Source organism: Trichoplusia ni, chromosome 22, assembly GCF_003590095.1.
Source record: "Trichoplusia ni isolate ovarian cell line Hi5 chromosome 22, tn1, whole genome shotgun sequence".
Taxonomy (NCBI): domain Eukaryota; kingdom Metazoa; phylum Arthropoda; class Insecta; order Lepidoptera; family Noctuidae; genus Trichoplusia; species Trichoplusia ni.
Genome location: NC_039499.1, coordinates 5,096,381 through 5,123,032, shown reverse-complemented (window position 1 = coordinate 5,123,032; position 26,652 = coordinate 5,096,381). Strand labels below are relative to the sequence as shown.

The 26,652-nt window shown below is 41.1% G+C and overlaps 2 protein-coding genes and 1 pseudogene across 8 annotated transcripts in view; all 3 read right to left on the bottom strand.

The window, feature by feature from the left end:
- Nucleotides 1-26,652, bottom strand: part of LOC113504453 (leucine-rich repeat flightless-interacting protein 2) — a 49,265-nt gene that overhangs the window by 11,133 nt on the left and 11,480 nt on the right. For 2 of the 7 annotated variants that reach the window (XR_003401568.1, XM_026886739.1), the window contains exon 2: nt 16,109-16,209. Coding sequence is in view for 2 of the 7 variants with exons in the window: in XM_026886739.1 (XP_026742540.1) it covers nt 16,109-16,186 (78 nt within the window). In the remaining 5 variants the exon portion in view is untranslated. Of the gene's footprint in view, nt 1-2,328; nt 2,577-2,599; nt 3,149-3,168; nt 4,499-8,777; nt 9,595-16,108; nt 16,210-26,652 lie in introns of those variants that run through there. The other 5 variants (XR_003401567.1, XR_003401566.1, XR_003401570.1 and 2 more) reach the window with 5 other exon arrangements.
- Nucleotides 17,833-24,347, bottom strand: LOC113504675. The gene has a single exon (XM_026887092.1). The coding sequence runs from the start codon at nt 24,345-24,347 to the stop codon at nt 18,570-18,572; it is 5,778 nt and encodes a 1,925-aa protein (XP_026742893.1). The 3' UTR covers nt 17,833-18,569.
- LOC113504674 overlaps nt 24,543-26,652 on the bottom strand; it is a 9,665-nt pseudogene continuing 7,555 nt past the window's right edge.

Below are 26,652 nucleotides of genomic sequence, written 5' to 3'. Positions count from 1 at the left end.
CCTGACCGAATGTAATAACAGTCACTTGTGATACTATGATATCATACGGAGCACGAGAACGGGGAAACCCTCCTCAAATAGGTATATCTACTATTTAATATTCAAAGACCAGGTTGTAAAATTCGTTCATTGTTTGAATTTAGTTGCAGCTTTGAGGCATATTTAGGAGAATAATGAGAACTTTTTTGAGCCAACGCCGTAACATACAAAGATCTCTCACTCAAAGAATATGATAACAAAAACAGAGCGTTTTAGCTCAATTGTTCACAGGAATAAATGAGGCACGTACCCGGTACGCATTACAACTCAACATCACGAAAATAATAACTGTGAGTGTAGGCTGCTGTGTTGCACATTCACATTACATCATACTCTTTAAATTGAACATAAAGCCTTATATACGAGTAGCAGTATTTTAGGTCACCAAGACACTTAACAAAGACATGAAAACCTTTTTTGTGTTCTTTATGTGCAGCCAAGCATGTCCGCGACTCTTGGCACCCGTATCGTGGATATGGTATAAAGTAACAGTTCAAATACGGGTGGCGGGAAGTACTGGCGTAACTGTGCGATAACACTGCCCTTCCTTAGTGTGCTGTAGACTATTATTATAACCTTATCTTTTGTCTTCCGACCATCGCTTCCAGCCGGCTGCACGGCATACGCCAGCACTTACGTGCAACGAATATTTAATGTTATTAGAAAGAAAATATACCAAATGACGAATTCAGCTGATCTGAATTGAATGTATGCAAGGAATGTTTGAATATTATAAGCGTATTGTATTGAAATCAAACTAATCAGTTGACAGACGATGAATCAGAAGTTTAAAAACAAAGGCAGATAAAACTCAGGTACACTCACAATTGATTCGACAGAAACAAACTAGTCGAAGACAATAATGTCCCAATCGGTTAATGCACGAACCGATTACAGAACGAGCTCACCGGTGATAACACAAAATGCGATAAAATATTCTTTTAGATATTTTAACATAAACATATTCAAAATGACGTCACGACAAACAGCCACCAAATGTTTGCAATACCGAATATACGTTAAAAATGTGATTCACAGCACATGGCAGTCGATGACTTGGGAGTTAATAAAATGTTTGGCGTCGCTGGTGACATCATCCTTGGACACAATGCGTTAAGGATGTGAAGGTCATTCCCCGGTCGCCGGTCCTCGGATGCCCGCGGATATTATTGATGAAGCTATCGCGCCTAATGAGGGCCGATGAAATGAGGTGACGACTTTGGTTAGGAATTAAACGACAGGCCGACTTCCTCGACACGGATGATGTATTATGTATCGATCCGTTAGAAATCAATAGACGCTGTTGACATGAATTAAATAAGCCGAACGAACAGGCAGCAGGCAGCAAGGATAAACAGAGGTACGGAGGTGTTCTAGTTAGAGGGCGATAATCTCAAGTAGAGTGGCATGTCGCCTGCGACTGGTGTTTACAAATCCGACAACATTTTTATTACGAATGCAATTCAAACCGATATGGACTCATAACGCAACAAATTCGATTTATCTCTAATAGTTTACTTTTTATTATATTTTCAACATACAACTTGGCTATTTTCTTTCCGGTAGTTACTTTATTATGCAACGAATCGAAATGACATTAACTAATCACCTGTTGAGTAATTCGATGCGGTAGTCTGTTGATTAGACTTAGAAAAAAAAAACATATTAGAAAATCATGCTGTGTAACATTTTAATGATTGCCGCAGTTAGAAGCGATCGTTTAAAAACGTATTTAAAGTTGTTTACAGAATCATTTAACTGTGAAGAATGATTGTCATAGTTGTAGAGACAACGGTTTAACACTGCGTGACAAATCGTCACTGTTGCTTGGTTTAACGTTAATTGTTTATATTGTTAGCACAAACACATAACTCAAGGATGAGTTGGAGGCGAGTGGCCCGCGGTGAGCGCGCAGTGCGCACACATCTTCAGCACATTAACTAAACCCAACGTGTTGAATGAAAACATTCCAGCTATTATATCCAATACGCTCTAGTCGATGACACAATACATTTATAGTTAAAATAAACACCGCAGCGGCATGTTTTGCACATTCCTCATAACTTACAAGATTGATTAAGAACCTGTTTTATAAGTAGTTGAAGAATCACTGGTTTCATCAAAATCACTGAAACGAGCGATAACGACGGTGAGGACATCAAGGGCGTTGACTACAAGAGCACACATAGCTGTGGCTGACCAAACAGTTACGACATCTGTGTAATTAATACATCGCAAAAACTTGTTCCAGTGGCTTTAGGTACTATAATCGTTGTAAGCTATACTCACGTAGAGAATTATAATACGAGCGGCCAGACAGAACAACAGCTCCAGCGGCGACATATTGCGGCAACGTCTGCGACTATGAAGTCATCCGACGTGACAATACCATCACACAAGTGTTCCTAACTGATGTCACCTGTACACTGACCATTATATCAAACATAATGGGGCAACATCGAGCTAGGCAAAGAAACCTATAGTATAGTCCATTGAAATGACATCGGGATGCCATCGTTTTCTATGCAAATTGTGTTCGATTGTTTTAAAGTTGACTTACATAAAGGACCAAGAGTTTGCAGGCGAGTGTTAACAAGCTCTCCGGAAACGTCATATCGATGCAATCTAGCAGCACGAGGTCATCTCACCGCAGCACCGGCGTGATTACGAACACCGTACTATGTAGCTCTAACCTGACCGCTACGATACCAACACATATCATACACTCACGACCAATAATATACCTTAATCGACACGTGAGCCACACTATAGTATTTACCACAACACTTCAACGTTACGTTGTTAATGTAGAACTCATATGATGCTCACCTGAGACAACTCTATAGAGCGCGACCTTCAAAACGCACGGAACGTAGTGAAACATACCGAGATAAGATAATTCACACCTAGCCGCGTTTTGGGTGGTTAATTATATTAACATTTATATTGTATTACAGGTATACGACCATACGTTAAGTAAAGGGAAAGGAAATCAGTAAGAGGCTACAATGACTCACAAGTCACGTTTGGTGCCTTTTGGGAAGTTGAGAATTATCTCGGATTTATATGACACACCACAAATTTCGAAGAAGGTTATGAGGTCAATACCAAACAATTTTCTATACGTACATGGTTCTGCTGATCGCCGAGAATGCCAACTATGGAAGGATTCTGATCGCCATGAGAATCTCTGCGCAAATCTGTTAAAACTAAGCTTTGGTTTTCGGCATCACTCGACTGACTCCCACTAATCTTGCGGCCATTCAGTCTAGGCTGTTCCTCCACCACATCACCATTACTATGTCCGTTAGTAGATGCGGTTTTCTGAATTTCTTTGTTGACAGTTTCATTGATAGGTAGGTGTGATGTTTTGTCTGCATCGTGTCTTTCCACAATAGTGTCATCATCAGAATCGCCGAAGTCAGCGTCGGTGAAGGCGTCCCCGCTCTCCTCGTCGCTATTATCAGGCGTGGCCACTTCAGATCGCTGCCCCATGATGATCGTCACTGGGTATCCGCCAGCTATTGTTGCACTTATTCGTAGAAAACAAACAAACGTAGTCGCGCACTGTTTTCGAATTCCCCCTTGCGCAGCACGCGTCAACAAATGTTCTGTGTGCGCAGGCGACTAGATTGCAGCATCGTCTCTAGCGCTTGAATAGAAAGGAAGGACGCAATTTTTGCACTGAGCTCTTCTCGAACTGCACTCTATAACCAATCGCGATAACATTTATTGTCACGGTATAGCTTTATCTTATCGACGATATTTTCCACTTTATTAAGCACTCCTTGACCAACATTCTTTATTTTAGTAAGCGTCACCTAAACTGCTGTTGTTTGATATAAATCAATAGTGTCTATAGAAGCACTTGTCACAATGATTGTTTACGAAACTTTGAGAACAATAGGATTGAGTCATTAATAAGACGCGAAAACTTATACGCGCGCGGTGTTGATTATAATTGGCTCGCTAAGGCATTAAGCACACGTGTGGTTGCAGCGACGTCTGCGACCGACTGCGAGTGTCCGCCATGCATGCCGCGCGTCACACCGAGCCGTAAGCTATCGCTTTCGTAATCGCTCATCGTTACGGTACAGAATACTAAAGAGAACTAAAACAAAACAAAACCAAAACTTAGCCAAATTGTGTGTGACTAACAATCGTTTTTAATAATGTCAGTTACGGTTTTGGCCCGCACTACGCGAGATAGAAAATGTCACAATTTATTTTATTACTATTTAAACGTGTAATGGCTGGTTATGTGCTTTTCAATCGGTATTGGTTTAATTCAACGTCCTAGACGACTGGCGTGGCCTTACGACCGTGAATCATAACATACCGGCGCGCAGACGATTCTCGCTCGTTCTAATAGTTTAAGACTGGCTTTGATTAATGGAGCTTTGTTCGAGACATTCATATCGTTAAGGAAATACCTAATATTATAGAGCATAAACACTGATAATCCCACGATTTTCCGGTTTGCTGGATAACAAATTTCTGAATACATATGATTTATAGAGGTGGTTACTCCTGCAAGTTTAACTATAAACGATATTTTGTTGGATGGGTGTCACCGTATACCAACACTATCTAAAATAAACATTCGACATCGACAGCCATCTGTCCAGCGAAAATAAATAAATCTAATAATAGTGACATTGAATTTATCAGAGGAAAAAAGTGACAACATAACAATGTGCCCGATAAGGCAGAATAAATGGAACAGTATTTTTTTATTATTATTAAATTATACATTAATCTTGCAATTATCTTTTCGTTTTGCATTTGGTTACTAAAAAATCCTTTCAGCTGAACTTTGCTAGATTAGGTTAATGTTTTCGAAATGAATTATAGCTGCAAAACTTGAATCCAAGCACTCTTATCTCATTTAATTTACGATTTTACCTTTTTGTGATTGAAAATAAAGAAAAACGTGTGTATACAAGTCATTAACAGCATATCTGCAAGTCGCATTTCAATCCCGTTAAACTGGAAAAAATGTAAGAAGAAAGTCTCCAGCATGTGGGATAATTGCTTCATCCGGGAAGCGAACGTCGCAATACTTGACGAAGTTTGGAGCCGTCTGAAGAAATATAATAGCAATCAGTTCGCCACTATACAGTCTTGTGAAATGTAACTACTCTATTGTCAAGCTCCATTACGTGGCCTAAAGAATTTGTACGCAATACACAGTTTTGGGGGCTGCACTAAAGCCGTTACAAAAAAATGTGTTGTTAGGTTTAAATACAATTTTATGTTAATGAGGAAAATAAGAGGCTTTTTTTGGATGAGAAATAAATCATCAAATGACTTCTTCTGCGTTGGGTTGAGAGGAGGGAGTGTGAGACTTCTACTGACTAAAACCACCCATTTTCCTTCCGTTGCCCTGAAATTGTCCGAGAATGTAAAGCCAAGTAAAAATATCCTCAGTATAAAACTTGTGATTGGAATTTTCAGGTCAATCGGAAATCGTAAAATATCTAGCTTCTTTCTTACTTCTGTTATTTTGGGTAAGGATTTGAAAGACATTGCGTGCGTCAGTTTTTATGGAGTTAGCCATAAAATAGGTAAAGCTGAGGTAGTAACGAGCTTACGACATGTCAAGTAAATATATATGTAGGTTTACGAACTGGAAGGTATGAGCAGTTAACAAGGAAATTAAAATACTGCAATACGGTTGCGTTTTAGTCGCGGTTTAATTTAACAAGCAGCATGTTTTGCGGTTTGTAAAATATTGCAAACATTTATATAACACTGCAATGTAATTTACTAGTATAATGGATTTATTAGACAGTGTTATACGTCTCAGTCCTGGGAGCCTACTATTATATTTTAAGTTAAGACCGTTACACATGTGGTTGCGAGATAGTGAATTAAACGACGTTGAGAGGTGTCCCTCTTCCACAACGACAACAGTCCCTATAAGTTCACGTAGTACGGGTATAGTTTGACTGTTGAAGTGATTAGTTTATGGCAGTTTTGTAGAATATATCTGCCAGCATAAGTCAGCTTCGTGCAAATTGACTTGAAACTATCGTGTTTATGTTATTGTGCATATAATCGTTAAATAGCAAGGTCGCAACTTGTCGAACGAAGGTTAATGCAAAGATTGAAGTTCTGTCTTTAGTATTTTTTTATTAATTAACCACATTTACAGGGCTGAGGGCTCTTTATTCTTTACAAAGGACCTGTTCTTTGACTTTCGGTCTTTTAAGACGGAATTTTCAAAAATACTTTAACTAAATGATTAAATAACCGTTTCCACAGTTGTATCTATGGATTAGATGGAATTTTAATGTCATCGAGTCAATCTGCTCACGGATGAGAAAGACAATGTAAAAGTAGGCTATAAATAGTTTTAATACTCATTAAATGCAGTATAACTAGTACAGTATAACTTTCCCCGGCGGTAGTATTTCCTGTATAAACACTAGTGGTCTTGGTCTCCGCGTCACGAGGGACCAGACAAAGGTGCAAGGACGTCACGGCTACACTATCCATCACAATACCCGCCAAACACAACAACATGTATCATTTCTATTCAGTATGATAACACGTCTTATTCAGTTCAGTTAAAGTTTATTTTTACTTGTAGGGAGGTAATAATAGTGGTGTGGGCAGGCGAGCTTCAAGCGACTAAGAATCGTTATAATAATGTCGTGTAATTAAGACTGATTTCACTATAGATAACGTGCTAAAGATATTTTGATGGCATCATCTACTTACTATTGAAATAAAAACTCAAACGCAATCCAGAGAACCACAATATTTGGACTTATAATTTAATGAAAACTAGAGATTCCTCTTTTTAGTAAATTTTAGAACTCCTTTGTCGGCAAATTTCTATGAATCGTTCTGTATTTGATGATAGCTTTTGAACTCGTAAAATCATATTAAATTACATTTGTAAGTTTTCTCTTTCGTCTATAAAAAGTAACCTAGTTGGATAAAGAAACTAATAAATATAAATTATTGAGTACCAGTAAAAATAATTGCCAAAAGGCGCCACGAATGAAAGTGACCGTTACTAAAATGTACACACGAAAAGCAAATTTAAAGTCGTTCGAAAACTATCTAAACAAAATGAATATTAAAGACCTGTGCATCGCCCAGCCCAAAATTCTAAATAATAGTACCGGCTTGAAAATATAAAAAAGTATAAGTAGAGCAGATTCTACGAGACTCGGGACTACCACTATATTAAAAGAAGATAAATATAATTATCACAAATTGAAAAGATTTTTGAAAAGTGAAAAGTTCGTATTCCGAACCGAACTAACGATTTAGAGAGTTAATTAATAATATTATGATCATCAAGTGATCGATCAAAATCAATGTCATGCCTCATGATCGTTTTGAGAGAGAATTAATCAGGTTTAGTTTCTTTATGATGTTAATTTGAATGCTCCATCATGCAATTAAATCCTGTGAACACGTTGTGATATAAGTAATCCCGCACTTATAAATAGAACACACTTAACCGACCGACTAATCAATATACACTGATATCACGCGGCCTGAGTACGGTACGCACTTAAATCTGCGCAAACGCAACTAGCGGCCGCACGCAGGAATAATAATTGAGAAGGCCGGCACGCGACTGTCGCGGGGAGCTTCGTAAAAACCGATCGCGGACGATTAACTGTTTGGAGATCGAACGGGATCGATGGACGGAGAGGTGCGCACGCGACGGTACGCGGACGTAAATATCGTGACATTTGCGAGCCGCTGCCGAGCTGCCGTCGCCAACGCACGTGAGATGCGCTTTCGTAATAGCAAAGGTGAACGATCGATGTCTTTACTCTTTTAGTTTTATTAATTACAATCGATCACGTATGATGAGAGATAAGTGGGGCACACAGAAATCTAGAGCAAAACTATCAGTGGCAACCAAAGTCAAGTGTTCCATAAAACACGACATCAGGCTATAGGATCAAACAATAGACAACTCAAACATAAAACAACTTTCGTTTTATGGCTAATACTTAAAGAACGGACACGCGCAGTCAATTATCATAACGATTATTTAGCTCTAAATCAAAAGGAACGATAGGCGAGTTTTATGAGACGACTTATTTTTAGAATTGATTGAAGTGTTCTGCGTGATTCATGGGACAGGCGGCTGTGTAGTGGGACCACACGCGGCCGCCTCCTGCGCGCTGAAGCCATAACTCTGAACAATATGTATCTCTTATTATGCAAATATTCTGCTTTCACCGCGGTCCGCGGACCGGTTCAGACTCTTTGTGCTTACATCTGCAAAACATTCTTCTCCTTACTGTAACACCGTAAAGTCTGTTATTGTAAAACCAGTTTTAGTAATTGTGTATATCCTTATACGATGTAGTAACATTCCAGCTGGCCGCGGTCACAAGACGCATACAACATGCAATTAATTTAATTAATGTCTAATTGACGAGTGTTTACAACCTTCCGTACTGCAATTAGGTTGAGAGAAAGAACGTGCAAAATTAAAGTGTCTTCATCAATAGAAATCAATTATGATATATTACGTCATAGAATAAATTACTAACTTATAAACACCGATAGTTTAGTTTGCCCTTATTTAAAAAGTAGTCCGGTAAAATGTTGGCTATAATCAGTTCGATTTACCTTGTTTAATAGAATTCTTTCCCCATCGATAACTGTAGTTTAAAATATTAAATTAAGAAATAAAGTGCATTTTGCAATGATACTAATGAATTAGGGCAAGTAAGTGTTAAATAAAAAATACTTACTAATTTAGGTCTGACTAAGCAAACGATCGATCGCGCGGAATCCTCGTCGCTGCTGCTCTCCAGACAGTCAGACAGAGAGGGCGAGCGATGAGGCGGCCATAACTTAGGGGCCTTCTCTGAGCATGGCGAAGTTAATACCAACGGATGCGGCAAGGACGCGCCCTGCCCGCGCCACCACGAGACTAGAGCTGGCGCCACTCCGACCACCATCGCCAACCCCAATCGAACCATCGTACCAATCACTCAGTACCCCGACACAAAAACAAAAACAAGTCTCACAGCATAGCTAGCTCTGTCACCGCACTAGGAAGTGCCTGACGTCGCGTAGCGCATTGTTCTTAAATAAAAACGTCTATTTTAGATCGATGCAGTCCCACACACTTTCACACATGCAATGTGTCACCGAAACCGGCGAGCGGACGCCACGGATTATCCATCAACGTGTCAGACCGCAAGACGAAGATCACACGTGCGCACGCCGAACTCTACGTTAATATTCCACATTAATGTGATTACAGGTGCCAAATGCCAGGACACCGACGCATAGGCGACACAACCGTCACGAAACGCATCATGCCAAACGAGTGAATGTTCGCAACCCGTTTGGTTATTGTCACAGACGACCGGCGATTGCCTCACAGAGCGTCCGGAATACAACGCACACCGCGCGATATCGAACGTTTCGTAAAACTATAGAAAATGACGAAAGTTGAAAGTTGGATCGTTCGGGTGCAGCATGGGACGGTGTTCCCTCGCGCTCGCAGACAGACGAGTGGCGGTCGTTGACGCTGGAGTCCCCCTCCGCCGAACCGCCCAGGCGCCCCTCCAGCCGCCCGCCTAAAAGGAACAACCCCCCGGCTTTGCATGCAAGACAATGTCGCGCAAAATGTATGCTACCTGAAAGGGCTTCTACAACATTCGAAAATATAAAATGCACGAGATGTTCGTCTATTTTTGAACACGAGTCTGAATAAGTACTGAGGCAACATTAATGAATTTCAGTCCGTCAGCGCAATCTGTCGATGTTAACTAGGTCAGGCTTGTAAGCAATAATTTTAACATATAATTAGCACGCTTAGGCAATATAAGTACGCGAGAAGATCACGCTTGTATTGTTTGTGATTACTAAAAATTCTTCTTGATTTTGAATCTGCTTGATTTTGGTGAAAATTATGGTGCAGAAAAAAAAACATATCTCAAGCTGAATTATAAAGCTTCTGAAAATTACATATTTTGGGACCAAGAGTAGATAAAATATCTCGATGGAGTATGGCAGGGTAAGTTTTACTGGTGTTGCTGGCATAACGACATAAGGTTGGTGTGTTGCATCAGCCCAGCCCCGGGGCGCGAGGCAGTGGGGGATGGGACTCAGACAGATCGATGCTGCTCTTGACGTCACCAGAGCCCAGACTGTGGGTGGGCTCGAGTTAATCCTATATTCGCCTTTCGAAACAGTTTTAAAGCGAATCCTTTGTACACAAACTGATCAATACTTATTATCCTTTATATTCATGATTTTCTTGACTACTAAAATTTGAGAGACAGAAGTCAAAAACATATATTATTTTATATTCATGATCCCAAATAAATTAGTTCCTTTATAATATAAGGCTTTAAGTGGGACTGATAAAGGCTGTGATGGCCCGACATAAGTCGATATTATAAATTGTAATAATTATCGCAAAATATCAAGTTCACTGAAGGACAAACGATAAACAACATAAAAAAAACAGAAAGACATAAAAATGTTATTAAAATGTAAACTAGTTTGCGAGAACACTTTAACACTTTTTTATTATAAGAATAACATTTAAATGCTAGTGTTCGTAACAAAGTTGCGGATAAGATTTTAAAATATAATGTATTTTTAAAACAATTTTTCATAGCAACATTTTTCGCCATCCGTTCTCGGAAGTTAAATAAATAGATTTATAACACACGTAAAACTATGTATAACAGTACTAAACAGTATACACGAGACAAAAAGAGTTACTTACATTTTTAGCCATAAAGTTGTTTAACCTCATTTTGGCAAAAACCTCTAAAAGCTCATTGCGTTCTCTTTGGCAATGCTTTGCAACATTCATTTTAAATATTTTGTGGTTGAATGTTCCTGGCCTTACGTAACGCTGCCTGGGTGAGGGTAGGTCCGAGGCCTCTGGAAGGCTGCGGAAATAGGACGGGGATCGATCTGCCAGAGGACAACGACCCCGAGCCGGCAGGTGCCAAATGACCTATATACTCAACTCCCACTTTAAGGCAACTGAAAATCTATATTCCGTTTTCGAATAAAATTAATTCACGACTGAAGCGTAATTCAAGTTCTTGTGATTTTAAATAATAAACAATACCAAGGGTTCTGAATTGGTGATCTTATTTAAAAACAAATATTAATCATTAGGCTTTCTTCTGTATTGTGCTGGTCAGAAAAACATAAAAATATTATATCGATAAACAAAAAAACGTGACTCGAAGCGAATCAATCATACGATCACCGTACCTGGGGGGCTCTACCCCACGTCACGAACATTACACGAAACCAAAATATATTTAGAAATTTATTCATAATATAAGGTATAGTTAGTCTTAGAGTTCATGGCACTTCATGGCGACCTAGAATCCTAAGTTATTAAGGTGAACCATCTGTCACAGTTCGTTGCTACAAAATTTAGACTGACCGACATAAATGGACAAAGAAATTATAATCAACTGCTAACGGTACGTATTGTTTTCTATTTTTCTAACACTTTACATGTAACATGCAAATAAACTAATGCATAATTAAGATAACGTAGCTTGCGTTTCGAGTTAAAGAATTCTTTGTTTTGAGCTGTTAATTGGTGCATACCGAGTATGATATCAATGGTATTAGGTACAGAGTATAGGTCCAAATACGGAAACTAAATCAAATAAAAAGTACGGATCTCAGATACAGGTAAATACAAGTATTACGCGAGACCGGAATCGTTTGCGTGGTACATCACCGGTAGAAGGTGGTCTGTAGTATAGTGTACAGTGAGATGAGGTTCAAGCCAACTGTGTCCGTTACTTCGCGGAAACATCTGACCTACTGCAACGATTGCCGCGACACGGGCGCCGGATTGCACGAGACTTTTCGCTGCCAACTAATATTTTACTATACTTTTTTCTGAATTCCAAAAAGGTTTTGCTTATTATAAGGGGTAAGATATGAAGAGCTTGCATTAAACTTTTTGATGTTCATTTTTTCACATCTATCAATTCTATCTACCAAAAAACGCTGTAGAAATCTCGGTATATCAAACCAATGTAGAATTTAAACTGATACAACTCGATATATTGATTTGGCTCATACAACTCATCAGAATCAGTACTCTTTTACGAGTAGCATGGTAATATGGATGATTATATTACCGTGCCAATAGTGTCACAGCTTCAATTGCTGTTCATACATTTTATTATTATTACAAAGGTGAAATGTTTTACTAACATCAATTACAGAGAATTTGTCACATAATCAGTTCTCGTTATATGAGAATTGAATCCATCAATAAGCCTGTATCGACTGCGTAGTCTTTAAGAATGAATCAATAAGTTCTCCATAAGTGGTACTTCACAAAGGGCACCTACGTACACCTATCATATATCAAGCAGTCACAACCCACTCCATAATTACCAATTAGATGTATGTTTACTCAACTATCATAATTACTTAGCCATTTAAATGTAATGCATGCCATACCTAAACGATAGATTATACACGCGGATATCCTCGTTATTCTAAAAATAGTCCACATGAGCACTGTGATAAAATGATACAGTTAATCTGCAATTATACTCATTCAAATAGCCAGCTTTAGATGTAATGGAAAAACTATTTTTACTACAGTACTTTACATGTTGTGGGAACGGATTTCAAAAAGAACGGGGATTTATATCCCACTGAACATAACATTTTATGCCATCTGAGGATGCATCGAACTCATTCATAACTTTTGCTATTAACATCAGTTTGTATGGTGCGAAATGTGAGTACAGTCGAGTACCCACGATAATAAAGATAGGCCAGCTAAACCAAGCCCGCAATTAGCTGTAGCGCCAGACCGCCGGCTGCGGGCTGGCTGCCGAGTGGCTAGTAGCCGACACTTGCAATATGCACTAGACTAGCTAGCCAGTTAATGTCACGAAGGGTCCAACATACTCCGAATATTCGTAAATAGCGTGAGCGACCGGGCCGCATCTATTTCGGCCGTTCGTCGTTTTGTTTCGCACCGCGTTCCGATGCACGCTGTATGCGCTTGCGCATAAATATATTTTAAGCATTATTTAGGGGTGTCACAATTACCACACATAAAATTTTTAGCATATTCAGAAATGTTTATCCTTTTAAAAAAAACTCTTAGGAATAATTTGGCTCCTTAGAGAAATGGCAAACGAATTGGAAGAAAAGAGTATTTCTCTGATTCTTTGTGGTCTCTCCGTCGTCTGGCTTTGAATAACTTATATATAACAACTATCTTCTTATCGCCTTACAGTAAGTTTAGCTAACAATCTAACTTAAATATTTATATCCACACAAAGCACGTGAGTATTTGATAACTTAAAACAAACTCCTTGTTAATGTTTTGACTCTGTCATCAAGTCCTATATTTATTTCATTATTACAACCTGGTCGGAACCAGCTAGAATTCATACTGATGATCCGGATTTGTAAACTAAGTACACGTAAGAAATCATTGACAAGGAAGTAAGGAAACAAAAACGTACAAGAATCGAAACCTTGCTAAATGAACCATAAAGCGTGACTTTTAATGCGTGAATGCTAGTATATAATACCATTCTTAGAAAAGTGAACTGTTTAAAATTTTCTACATGAACTGTTTTTTACGAGGTCTCGTGACTTGTGGAAGTGAATTTACAAGAATAGATATGTAGAAAGAAAAGCAGTTCTAACAAGAAATGAGTCTTCAGCATTAAAAATAGAATTTATCTCAATAAATATAATGTTTTTGTTAAGTGGCAGCCCTAAGCAGGCCATAAAGCAATAATCGTCGGAAAGATAGATCTGCGATACATCCGATTCGCTCGTCATTATTTAACGCGCACGTTCAATTCAATTCGATAATATTTTGAATTGGTTATGCGTTTTGTGTTGTGTTTATTATTATACGTTATTTATTAAAATACGTTTATTGTTGACCACCCACAGAGGTGTCGACAAGCTCTTTATTATTTATTATCTTAGTTGCACTGGGATATTATGGAATATTTAGTGAGCGAAATATTAAAAAAATGTTATCGTTTTATTGCGAAGTATGAATTATGAGTAAGGCATACTGACAACTAACGCTACTCGCATAAAAGTCATTTTGCCATAACACATTGAACATAATGCAATAATACACACTGGCATAAGAACGCAGATAATTATGTGCACGTCAAACACTTACACGCACGCATTTGCGTTAACATGTAACACATAGCAAATGAAGTTCACCTATATTTCCACATTTACGTTTTGCTTAATGATAATCTAATCCTCAAACCAGTTATATCGCTGGCTTTCCATCAAGCTGTCTCTCACATGTAGGTAAATCAACTGCATAGTAACTGCAGAAAGATCTAGAACAAATCGTTATTAATAGTTGATGAAGGTTCATTAGCGAGACTTAAGTGTCTCATATCCGAGTGTATCAAAGAGGAGATCAGAGGAGTCAGGCGGTCGAGAGGTGTCGCACGCGGAAGTCTATTTTGATCGCGCCTTATTTTATAACCACCATTAACAGGTGGCAAATTACACTGTGGTGCCACGCTGCAGGTGTTCTGGGCAAAATGAGTTTTTAGTAAATAAGGGCGTAAGAAAACGCGGTCTGGTTAAGTGACTTTGAGTAGCTCTGCAGGCTATTATCAGGTTCCTTTGCGTGCTACAACAAGCTTCGTTGATTGATGATGACATTTGGTGATAAAATTGGTGGTGGGAAAATGTAATATAGAAGTCCGGTTGTCAAGCGAGTGTCAATTGCTATATCCTAGTCTTTGCAATCCTGATAAAAATGATTTGTTATGTGGGTTAAGTCGAGGGGTAAAAAAATATTTTAGCTTGTTTACCGTCATTTGACAAACAGGTTGTACGATATACTTAAAACTCTTTTATCACTTTTTCTTTAAAGACCTCATAATATCTCTCAAAAGCTCTTATCGGAAGTAGGATACACGCCAAAATGTAAACTGAAGGATAGAAGAAAACAACAAAAACTATTTCAGAATAATTGACAAGCACCTGAGTTTGCAATTTAAGATACTTGCGAGTTAAACCTCATGTCGAATTACTAAAAATAAATCGATAACGTAACAAACATTTGGTAACTGAATATTATATCCAAGAGCGGCGTATTGTTGGCACAGTGTGCGGGATTTAGGATCGTCGCGCTCGCCGGGTGGCACGCCAGTCTACATTGTGGATCATATTCTAGTCTCGGTAACACAGGTGAAGTGAATTGTGTTTATTAACCATAAAATACTGTAAACTAGTGAAGTGTCTCGCAATAAATGCTAATCTTATCACATTATCACAAGATAATGCTCTGTTAGTTTAAAGGAGTGATCGCCTCTTTAGTTTTGTTTTCGTATTACGCTAGTACTATTGTGCATTGTTATTCATCGATAATTATAAATAATTATTCATGTTTTGTGTAGTCTGCTCTACGGTACCATCAAGTGAGTAACTCAGTTATCAAAACTGGTGTTTTCAAATTCGTATTTTAACGGACCGCTAAGCGCCATCTCTCGGCAACATTTGACATTATGATGTTATCATTTTCAGGTTCAATTGTTTAGTTTTCCGCGGTCATCAATTAATTACGTACAGAGTTATATGAACAATTCATGAAGTGTTGATTGAAGCAATATTAACGTATCCAATTTACCGTATTATATGCTAGAAGTGTTAATTAATTTAACACCTTATATTGAGTACCTCGTACAGAAAACTAGTTCAATTGGTTTAACGAGATTATATTGTAGACAAGGATTAATAAGTCACATGGCATCACACAAGTCTCAATAATTTGATTATCTTTAAATGCAGCTTACTAGCTAGTCACATGTAGTTGTTCAGTCTAATCTTATTCTTTACATGATCGCTAACAAGCCACAATTCGAAATATGTACTTTAAACTTTTGTAGAAATAAGGTCCGTTTCCGCTAATATGATTCTGTTTTGAAATTATGATCCAAATACAAATAATTTGGTCGATTTCAAGTGTGTCATTAACAAATCAAATATTAAAACTCATAACACTAATAACAGCTTTGAGCCGATTTCAATAAAAAACGTAGTTGTCTGTGCATACCTCTCTGGCGATCTGGTCGAGGGCCTGCTCCTCGGCCGTGGCCTTGGTCTGTGTACGCTGCCGCCGCGACGGATCCATCTCCGCACGACACACTTCACACTCTGCATGCAAACAATACAACATGTTTATTTGTGACCATTTTCCCATGGGCCGATGATATAAATAATATTGTTGTTCTTTATCAATAGGTTATTCTTTATTTGCAAAATTAATTATAACCTTTTCATAATGTAGGAATATTTCATCATCTAATAATTTTATAATAAACATAAATGCAGAGTATAAATAGATACTTATATTTACGCAAGCACCAATTCTAGGAAATTTTGGTTTTGTTTATAATTATAATTATAATTAACTTAAATGACACCATTTTTTAAAGTAATCCAAAATCACTAGACTACAACAATAAAAGCAATCTTACATCAGAATTTATTACAATAAAATAATAATAACTCTAAAAAGAGCAATTAAAATATAATAATTGTATTTTGAATGAGTCAAACAATTAGTAACAAATAATTAAGTTGTAACATAGTGATAAGCTTATATGCTACATGTGACCTTGGATTAAGGAATAACTGTGACACCAATGTGTCAGATGCATGCGTTATCACGGAGTAACCAAACAAGGTTATCACATGACTTGTTGAGCTACTGTTTAAAAACTTTATATATATCCTTAAATGTTGATTGTGGTGTGGTAGTAACTATATATTATGTATATTATTAGTAGTTTATTAGTAGTATTTATTATTGGTCATAGTAGATTTTTATTAATAAATCTATTATTCGAGCTATGCTTTAAGATTGAGTACAGAGTTGTCTGCTACTTCTTGCAATTGCAGTTATATCATGCATGTTATACATTTTATACCTAACATTGAAATATCTGACTAAATCTGTTGGATTCATTTATTATATTCTTTAGAACTTAATATTGTTGATAAATTCATAGCAGAGTAAAAAGAATTATAGTATTTATGTAAATACAATGCAATAAAAAAGTTAAAGGTAACTTTACAACTTGCCTTAGTTAAAAACATAAGTGACTTCATACTTAACCTAAATATTTGGTATTTAAAAATCCACTTAACATTACTTGTTTTGTTTCACTTAAAATTTAAAAACAATCAATAGTATTTGTTGTTGATCTAATTGAATCTAAAATTTGATAAGATAATCAATGTGTTTACAATTGACTTACATGTTGATATTGTATCATTGTTTAGTGTTACTGTTGTAAATGACGGTGTTATGAGTTTTCTATCATAAGATAACAATAGTGAGACATCACAATAAACACTAAGTTCTTACCTAATTCAGTTTATATGGACACACCACTATGTTGACACTAATTTATAAATATTAATATATAATATATAATAATATATAATATATAATATATATAATTAATATATAATATATAATATATAATTTATTTCCTTCAAAAGTACAATAAGCAAATCAACACAACACAAAGATAAGCATATTAATTGTACAGTGGGGTAATTAAAAATAGCACACTGATTCCCAAACTGAGACTAGCTCGTATTTCGGGAATCGGCGGCTCTCCTCTCTAATGCTATTACAATTTCAATATCATTAAAAGTTTTGTGCAATATTGATTACTGTGTCGCACGGGCTCCAACTTTACAGCAAGAGACACCGCGCGAGCACAACTATTGGGGGTGCCGGATTGGTGAAAAATGAGAAGGCCCTTGTATAAACACCAAACTCAATTTATTGACGCTCAAACAGAGGATGCAAAACGTAAACAAACGCAGTTTGTTTACGTCGACTATTTCGTAGGGCTCCGTTGATGTCCTTTAGGGCTTCGCTGATGTCCTTTAGGGCTTCGCTGATGTTCCGGGGCTCCTTCGTTGTATCCGAGGCGTCGCTGTTGCTGAAGTCTTCGAGGGCTTCCTATTTCTTCCTGTTGGTCCGCTCTTCTTGCTGTGTTGCCGCCGAATGTGTCGACTCTCGGTGTGGGCCGCATTTTATACAAATTCGGGCCCCGAAATTCCCCCGCTCCCATTGGCCGACCAATAAGATCGCTCGCTTTTCGACCAATAAGAGCGGGGGCGGGGCCCGCGCGCGGTTTTTTCCTTAAGGTTAAGTACGACGATACTTTACCACACCGAGAGCCGTTTACTTAAAATGCTATTTTCTATTTAAAAATGAATTACAATAGTATGTTAACTATACATTTTCTGAATCATTACTTAGCCTATAATATGAGAAAAATATAATTTATACAATATTCCTATCTTACAAATATTCACAATTTTCATATAAACTTTAATTAATTCCGGCTCTCCTATTGGTCGCTGTTACTGGAATGTTTTCCAATAGGAGGCCGGAGTATACTAAACAAACAATAATCTAATCAGACTCTAATTTGACTTAAACTATACTTAAACCTAATCATATAACACTAATCACAAATACTGTTCATTGTTTACACTTTTTCTCTTAAACTGTTCACGCTGTCCCGCACATCTCTCCCGCCGTGCGACGATGTTGCATCTCCTCCGTGTGCGGGTCCGTCGTCGTGCAGGGGCAGGATCACCAGCTTCCTCACTGGTCGACGTAGAACTCCTCCTTTTGTCCGGATGTCCACTGCTCTGACGACTCCATCTGGGCCGGGGTACGTGTCGATGACCCTTCCTCTGACCCACACGTTACGGGGCAGGTTGGCGTCGACTATTTGTACGAGGTCGTTGACCTGCACAGCTGGGCCCCGTCCGTGCGGCTCCCGCCGGTGTTGAAGCTCGGGTAAGTACTCTCTCACCCAGCGCGTCCAGAATAAGTCAGCGAGCCTTTGGGCTGCTCGCCAGCTGGATCTCGAAGCTACGTCCTTGTCGGTGAAACTTCCAGGCAGCGGTACTCGACCCTGTCCTCCTAGGAGGAAGTGATTTGGCGTCAGGGCTTCTGGATCTTCGGGGCTCACTGAAACGTGGGTCAGTGGCCTGCTGTTCACGGTGTACTCCACCTCGGCTAGTAGTGTGGATAACACCTCTTCTGTAGGGTGTCGCTCGTGCAGAGTGGCGGCGAGCGCCGTCTTGACTGACCGGACCATTCGTTCCCATGCTCCTCCCATGAACGGTGCGCCAGGAGGTATGAACCGCCAAGCGATGGTTCTCTTTGCAGCTTCTTCCGCCGTCGCTTCATCTATTTGTTGTCGAAGTTCCTTTTCAGCTCCCTTTAGGTTGGTGCCGTTGTCTGACCATATTTCTGTAGGGCAGCCGCGTCGAGAGATCATTCTTCGGACTGCCATCACTGCTGAGTCGGTGCTGAGTGAGCCTGCAATTTCGAGATGAATGGCTCGCGTAGTGAGGCAGGTAAATATCGCGACGTAGCGTTTCTGTCGCGTTCTTCCAACTGTTACAGATAGCGGGCCGAAGTAGTCCACCCCAGTGTAGGTAAATGGCCTTTTGTGATGAGCCAAACGACACTGTGGTAGATCACCTGTTCGTGGATGTGGCGGAGTCCCTGTCTTCATTCTGCAGAACAAACACTGTCGCAGTACTGAGCGCGTTGTAGGGCGCAGGCGTAACACCCAGTACTGTTGTCTACATTCGTTGACTGTCGCTTCTACTCCTGCGTGATGTAGCTGTTGGTGTATCGCTCGTATCCATGTCTTAACTATAGGATGGTCTCCGTCTATTATCATGGGGCTCTTGAAGTCTTCTGGCATGTATTTGACGGCTTTTATGCGACTTCTAAGCCGGAGGGCACCATCCACACACGTGACGCTGAGTTGATGTAGTCTGCTTTCCTTGTTGACCGGTTTCCCACTCCTTAGGTTGGCTATTTCTTCTGCGAACGACTCTTCTTGAGAAGCACGCATCAGCAACTCCTCCGCCTGCTTGAGGTTCTCGGCAGAGACTGGGAGGAATTTTCTATTTATCTTTGTTGTTGTTTTCTTCTGTGTTTCATTAGTGCTTGACGTTTTTCTTGCTATCTTATTCCAGTTTGGATCCTGTTCTTTGTTTTTCTTAGTCCTTCTGTAATTTACGCTTTCTTTATTTCTTCTGCAGAGTTCAATGAATAGAAGAACTCGCGCTGTAGTATATCGAAGCCGGTGCCAGTTAGAGAAGCGTGAGGCTTCGGGTAGCCCTTCTGTTAATCTAAGTTCTCTTTTATTCGCTACGTGGTTCACCTTCTCTTCCCCAGAAGTGTCTTCGATCTTCTTAGTATCTGTCTCGACTGGCCACTGGTCCTCTTCTTCGTACAAGAAGTCGGGTCCCTTGTACCATCTGTGATCCTTGTCGAAGGTGAGCGGGACGTCTCGTGTCGCGTCGTCCGCTACGTTCAGCTTCGTCGGAACCCAGCGCCACTCGTTAACTTTGGTACTTTCTTCTATAGCAGCAAGCCGATGAGCCACGTATGGTTTGTAGGTGCGTGACCCTGTCCTGATCCAGGTGAGTACTGTCTTACTGTCGGTCCAGAACACCTTGCAGTCAGGTTTCCTCTCGTGCTCTTCTATGACTGAGTCTGCCAGTCTGGTGCCCATAACTGCAGCTTGAAGCTCCAACCTCGGGATCGACGTTAGCTTCAACGGTGCCACCTTCGCCTTGGCGACGATGAGAGAGAGCTTGACCTCGCCGTCAGGAGTTTTCGTTCTCCAATACAGGACCGCAGAGTATGCTGACTCGCTGGCGTCGGTGAAGATGTGAAGCTGTATCGAGGCAGCGTCGCTGTAGTTCAGGTATCGCCTCGGTATCTTCACGTCTCGTAGCTTCTGTAGGTGAGTCAGCCAGGTCGTCCATTGCTCCGCGAGATCTTCGTCTATAGGGTCGTCCCACGCCGTTCCTCTGCGCCACACTTCCTGCAGGAGCTGCTTCGCCCGTATGGTGACAGGAGACGCGAAGCCGAGTGGGTCGAACAGTGACATTACTATCCGCAAGGCTTCTCTCTTCGTAGGTGTTTCTCCCTCCAGTAGCGTTGTCGGAACGCGAGCTAAGTTGAGGTTGAAGGTCAGCTCGTCAGTGTTCAACTTCCAGATGACTCCTAGCACTCGTTCTGTTTTCTCTTCTGTCTTGTAGAGTTCCATATCTTCTATGAGCTCCTCCTCTCCCAGCTCTTGGAGTAGCAGGGTTGAGTTGGACTTCCACTGTTTGAGTTCGAAGCAGGCCTTTGCGTGTATATCTCGAACTCCCTTAGCTATACGTACTGCGTCCTCTAGACTCCTGAAGCTGTCTAAGTAGTCGTCTACGTAGTGCTTCTCTATGATCGCTGCTGCAGCCTCGGGGTGTGTGGCTTCGTGTTCTTTGGCGTTCAAGTTCTTGACATATATTGCTGTTGACGGTGAGCTCGACGCGCCGAAGATCAGAGACGTCATTCTGTACTCTTCTGGAGGCTGGTCATCTCTTCTGTTGCCCCTCCACACGTATCGCAGGGAGTCTCTGTCAGCTTCTCGAAGTTTCACTTGCATGAACATTTCTTTAATGTCCGCCGTGACTGCTATTTGATGTTGTCGGAAACGCATGACGACTCCAGGCAGCGACTGCATCAGGTCAGGTCCCTTCAGCAGCATGTCGTTGAGCGCCACCCCTCTTGTCTTGGCGGCGGCGTCGTGTACCACTCTGAGTTTCTCTGGCTTCATTGGATTGATGACAGCGAAGTGTGGTAAGTACCATGTCTTCTTGGGGTCCTTGTCTGCAGGAGCACGTTCGGCGTAGCCTTTGGCGACGAGTGCTTCCATCTGTTCATTATACTTCTGTTTAAGCTTCGGGTCGCGATCTAATTTTCTCTCTATATTTTCGAGCCTCTTCACGGCGTTGCAGTAATTGTTGGGAAACGAGATGTCTTCTTGTTTCCATAAGAGGCCCGTTTCGTATCTTCCTTCTCCTATTCTTCTCGTTGTCTTCTCTAGGACTCGGAGAGCTTGCTGTTCTGGATCTGTAGTGGGCTTCTTCGGAACGATGCATAAAGAGTCCATTTCGAAGTACTTCTTGACCATGGCTTCTAGGTCATCTTCTGGTGATTCTTCTGTGATATGCGATACATAGTCGATCGCGTGCTTCATTGTCCTGGTTTGGCTTCCGTGCAGGACCCAACCCAGCGGCGTGAGGGAGGCCACTGGTTGGTGATGATCGCCTCTTCTTATCCTTGTGTTCACCAGAAGATGCCAGTTGTCCTGTCCGATCAGTAGTCGTGGCTTGGCTTGGTCGTACGTCAGGTGTCCTATCAAGTCCGTCAGGTGCTTGCAATCTTGAACCACTTCCCTGGACACCCTCTGTGACGAGACCTGCAGGTTCTTAACTGTTCTGGCTTGGACTCGCTCTTCGTGACCATTCATACCCTTTAATCGGAAGGTGACTCTTCTTGACGCAGCTTCTGACGTCTTCAACTCGTTGATAGTTTCTATACGTAGGGGGTCGACGGGTCCTGTGGCACCTATCTCCTTGGCGACCTCTTCGTCTATTAATGTTACTGTCGACCCGTCGTCCAGCAGAGCGAAGGTGTCCACGACTCCTTTGGGCCCCTTCACCTTCAGCGGCACGATCTTCAAGTAAGACTGTTTTCTTTTTGCTGTCCACGCAGAGTTGATTACTTCTTTGTCCTGTTCTTCTGTAGGAATCTTCTCTGTGCTTCTTTCAAAATGAAGTAACCTGTTGTGAAAATACTTGCAGTTATCTATCCCACAGGGCTTGGGCTTGCAACTATGGGTTTTGTTTCTGTAACGCAGACAGCGAAAGCACAACTTCCTTGCCTTGGCTAGGTCCCATCTTCCGCTGTTGTCCTTCTTCTTGAACTCTGCACAGTCTTGCGTGTTGTGTCCCGTCTCGTCGCATGCTGGACACTTCGGTGTATACGTTTGCACGTTGTTGACTCTCTGCGGTCTTCTAACTGTGGGTGGCGCTGCTACCTGTTCAGGTAGCGCATATGGACCGCAGAGTTCAGCTTCCCTTCTGAGAAATCTTTCCATCTTGACGAGATCGGGTTCACTTTTCTGTTGGCTGGCGGCGTAGTCAAAATACCTGTACTTGAGTGTTGGGGTTAACTTGTCCACCAGAGATTTGCATATCTCCGGGTTATATAGGTAGTTCAAACAGCTGAGAGTCTTCAATGTAGCGACGATGTTGGAGACCTTCGTTGAGAAGATGCATATATCTCGTGGCGATTCCGTGAGGCGTGGGAGTCCCCGGAGCGCCTCCATCTCCACCATCGCTATTGCTTCTGGTCGCCCGAACCTTGACTCCAATGTCTTCATAACTTCTTCCGGAGCTGCGCTGGTGATGAGCAGGCCCTCCACGGCTTCCCTGGCTCTTCCTTTGAGGTTTCTTCTAAGCCTGTTCGTGTTTTCTATAGGAGAGTACGACGACGCTGTCTCATAGTAGGCCGCGCGGAAGGGCAGCCATTCTTGATGTGCACCGCTGAAGATCGGAAGTTCAATGAACTTCGGTCGCTGAGCGGCCTTGACCGCGAGCGTTATTGCTTCAGCCAGCTGCGAGAAGTCCGCTGGTCCTCCCGCCGGTGCTGGCTGCGCGGGCTGCTGAGTCTTCTGCTGTGGCGTCGCGTCCTCCTCTGCTGTGTTCTTGTTGGTGTCGAGCCAATTGGACACCTTCTCGTTCACCTCGGTGATAGAGACGTCGCCTTCTTCATCTTCATCTTCTGTGTCTTCAGTCTCCAAGGCGGCCAGCTTCGCCGCCGCGAGCTCGACCTGTAGGCGCAGGAGTTCTTCTTTGGCCTTTGCTATCCGCTGCGCCTTCTTGCTGTGTGTTGATCCCCCCCCTCCCCCCCTCTTGCTGGGGGCGCGCGGGGTGGTCGGTCCACCTGTTTCATGTGGGCCGGTTGCATCCTTCCTGTTCCGCTTGACTGTAGATGCTTCTGTTCTGTTTTTGTTGACACCGGCGGTTACCCCCCCCCGCGGGGGGTTCATGTTCGTCTTCTTGACGGCGTGAGCGGGCAGCGTGGTAGCAGCGGAGTCCGAGACCGTAGGCGCGTTGGTTGCTGTTGCGGCCGCGGCGGTGGTGCCGGCGGTCGCGGTGGCGCCCGAGGTGGCGGCGGTGCCGGAGGTCGCGGCGGTTGCCGATGACTGCGTGGTGGCTGTCGTCACGGAGGCGGATGTATACTCTGTAGTTTCCGTGGCGGTAGTCCTGTGGCTGTAGAATCGATCGCAGTCTCGGCGCTGTTGCCGGTCCCCGAGGTCGTAGCGGTGTCCTCGGATGATGGCTTTCTGTTGTGTTGCGACCTTGCGGCCCTTTCCCTCGGAGCGTGTGACGGGCATGGCGCTTCTGTCTTCTATTCTTCGGTCTTCAAACTCGATCTGTAATTAGGTTCGATGTTCGAAAGGCCAACTCAATTCCACGTATCCGCTCGAAGGACCATTAAATGTGTCGCACGGGCTCCAACTTTACAGCAAGAGACACCGCGCGAGCACAACTATTGGGGGTGGGATTGGTGAAAAATGAGAAGGCCCTTGTATAAACACCAAACTCAATTTATTGACGCTCAAACAGAGGATGCAAAACGTAAACAAACGCAGTTTGTTTACGTCGACTATTTCGTAGGGCTCCGTTGATGTCCTTTAGGGCTTCGCTGATGTCCTTTAGGGCTTCGCTGATGTTCCGGGGCTCCTTCGTTGTATCCGAGGCGTCGCTGTTGCTGAAGTCTTCGAGGGCTTCCTATTTCTTCCTGTTGGTCCGCTCTTCTTGCTGTGTTGCCGCCGAATGTGTCGACTCTCGGTGTGGGCCGCATTTTATACAAATTCGGGCCCCGAAATTCCCCCGCTCCCATTGGCCGACCAATAAGATCGCTCGCTTTTCGACCAATAAGAGCGGGGGCGGGGCCCGCGCGCGGTTTTTTTCTTAAGGTTAAGTACGACGATACTTTACCACACCGAGAGCCGTTTACTTAAAATGCTATTTTCTATTTAAAAATGAATTACAATAGTATGTTAACTATACATTTTCTGAATCATTACTTAGCCTATAATATGAGAAAAATATAATTTATACAATATTCCTATCTTACAAATATTCACAATTTTCATATAAACTTTAATTATTCCGGCTCTCCTATTGGTCGCTGTTACTGGAATGTTTTCCAATAGGAGGCCGGAGTATACTAAACAAACAATAATCTAATCAGACTCTAATTTGACTTAAACTATCTTAAACCTAATCATATAACACTAATCACAAATACTGTTCATTGTTTACACTTTTTTCTCTTAAACTGTTCACGCTGTCCCGCACAATTACTTACAGTAGATCTATTTAGGTACTTATATTTTACTTTACAATTACTATGAGTTCCTCTGTTTCATTATAATTTAAAGACTTAAGCCAATGGGTTAATTTAATCTTCAAGTTATGTTTATTTAATTTATACAGTGAGATTTTATTATTAATTTTGTTATAAATTCTAGAACTCAGTGCGTTATATTGACGTAATGCGAAACTGGTCCTACATCCAACAGGAGAACATACAAGAGCACCCCGTCTTTTTTGTAAAATTTGATTACTAAGGGGTAGTTGTGAATGTCGCCGCAGTATGGTGCGAAGGACGAATAATTGTCTAACAGTCAATAACTGGCATTCCTTATACAGATCTGTAGTTGAGTAGCGACGAGGTTTGCAGTGTATAACTTTGAGAAGGTATCTCTGGGCCCTTTCTAATTGTAGAAACAGAGTTTTATAAGTACCACCCCATGCAGGAATGCAATAACTGAGAATAGATTGACACAGGGCAACATAGACTGTGTGCATAACTGATAGATCGGCAGAATGACGAAGATTTTTAAAGATAAAAAGTAATCTTCTAACACGCCCGGTAAGAGTTTCAATTTGAGTGCGCCAATTTAATCTTTCGTCAATCATAACACCGAGATATCTAATGCAGGAACATTTGCTAAAGGTGGACAAGAACAGATCGTTGCTGAGGTTTTGTTGCAATAGTGAGCCGTGATTGTTGTGGTTTCAATTGGTGGTGTAGGAGAATTTGGGAGATAGAAACGTATGAATTTAGTTTTGTCTATGTTTAGAGTAAGTAAGTTTGAAGACATCCATATCATTATTTTTCTCAGGTTAGCCTCAGCTAAGGATTTGGCTTCTAACCAGGTCTTCGCATAGACTAATAAGGCTGTATCATCGGCGTATGTAAAAATATTGCAACTATCAAGCTTCATCTTGCACAAGTCGTTGACATAGATTATGAATAGCGTAGGGCCGAGGATACTTCCCTGTGGGACTCCGTATTCGATTTGTTCTTCCTCACTAATAACATCATCAATTTTAACTACCTGAGAGCGATTGGATAGGTAGTCCCTAAATATATCTAGAGATGGACCGCGAACCCCGATAAGCTCTAGTTTAGATAAAAGTATTGGTGCAAAAACCGTATCAAACGCTTTCGATATATCTAAAAATATACCATAGCATTTGTATCCTTTATCTAAACAATCAACTACTGCATTACTGAAGTTTGTTACTGCATCTTCAGTCGATATGCCAGATCGAAACCCAAATTGGTTATCGGATATTATGGAAAAATTTTTGAGATACTTTGTTAAACAATTATTGAGTATTCTT

Excerpts from the sequence above, each read along its gene's own strand:
- LOC113504675 (XM_026887092.1), bottom strand. The coding sequence starts at position 24,347 with ATGCCCGTCACACGCTCCGAGGGAAAGGGCCGCAAGGTCGCAACACAA.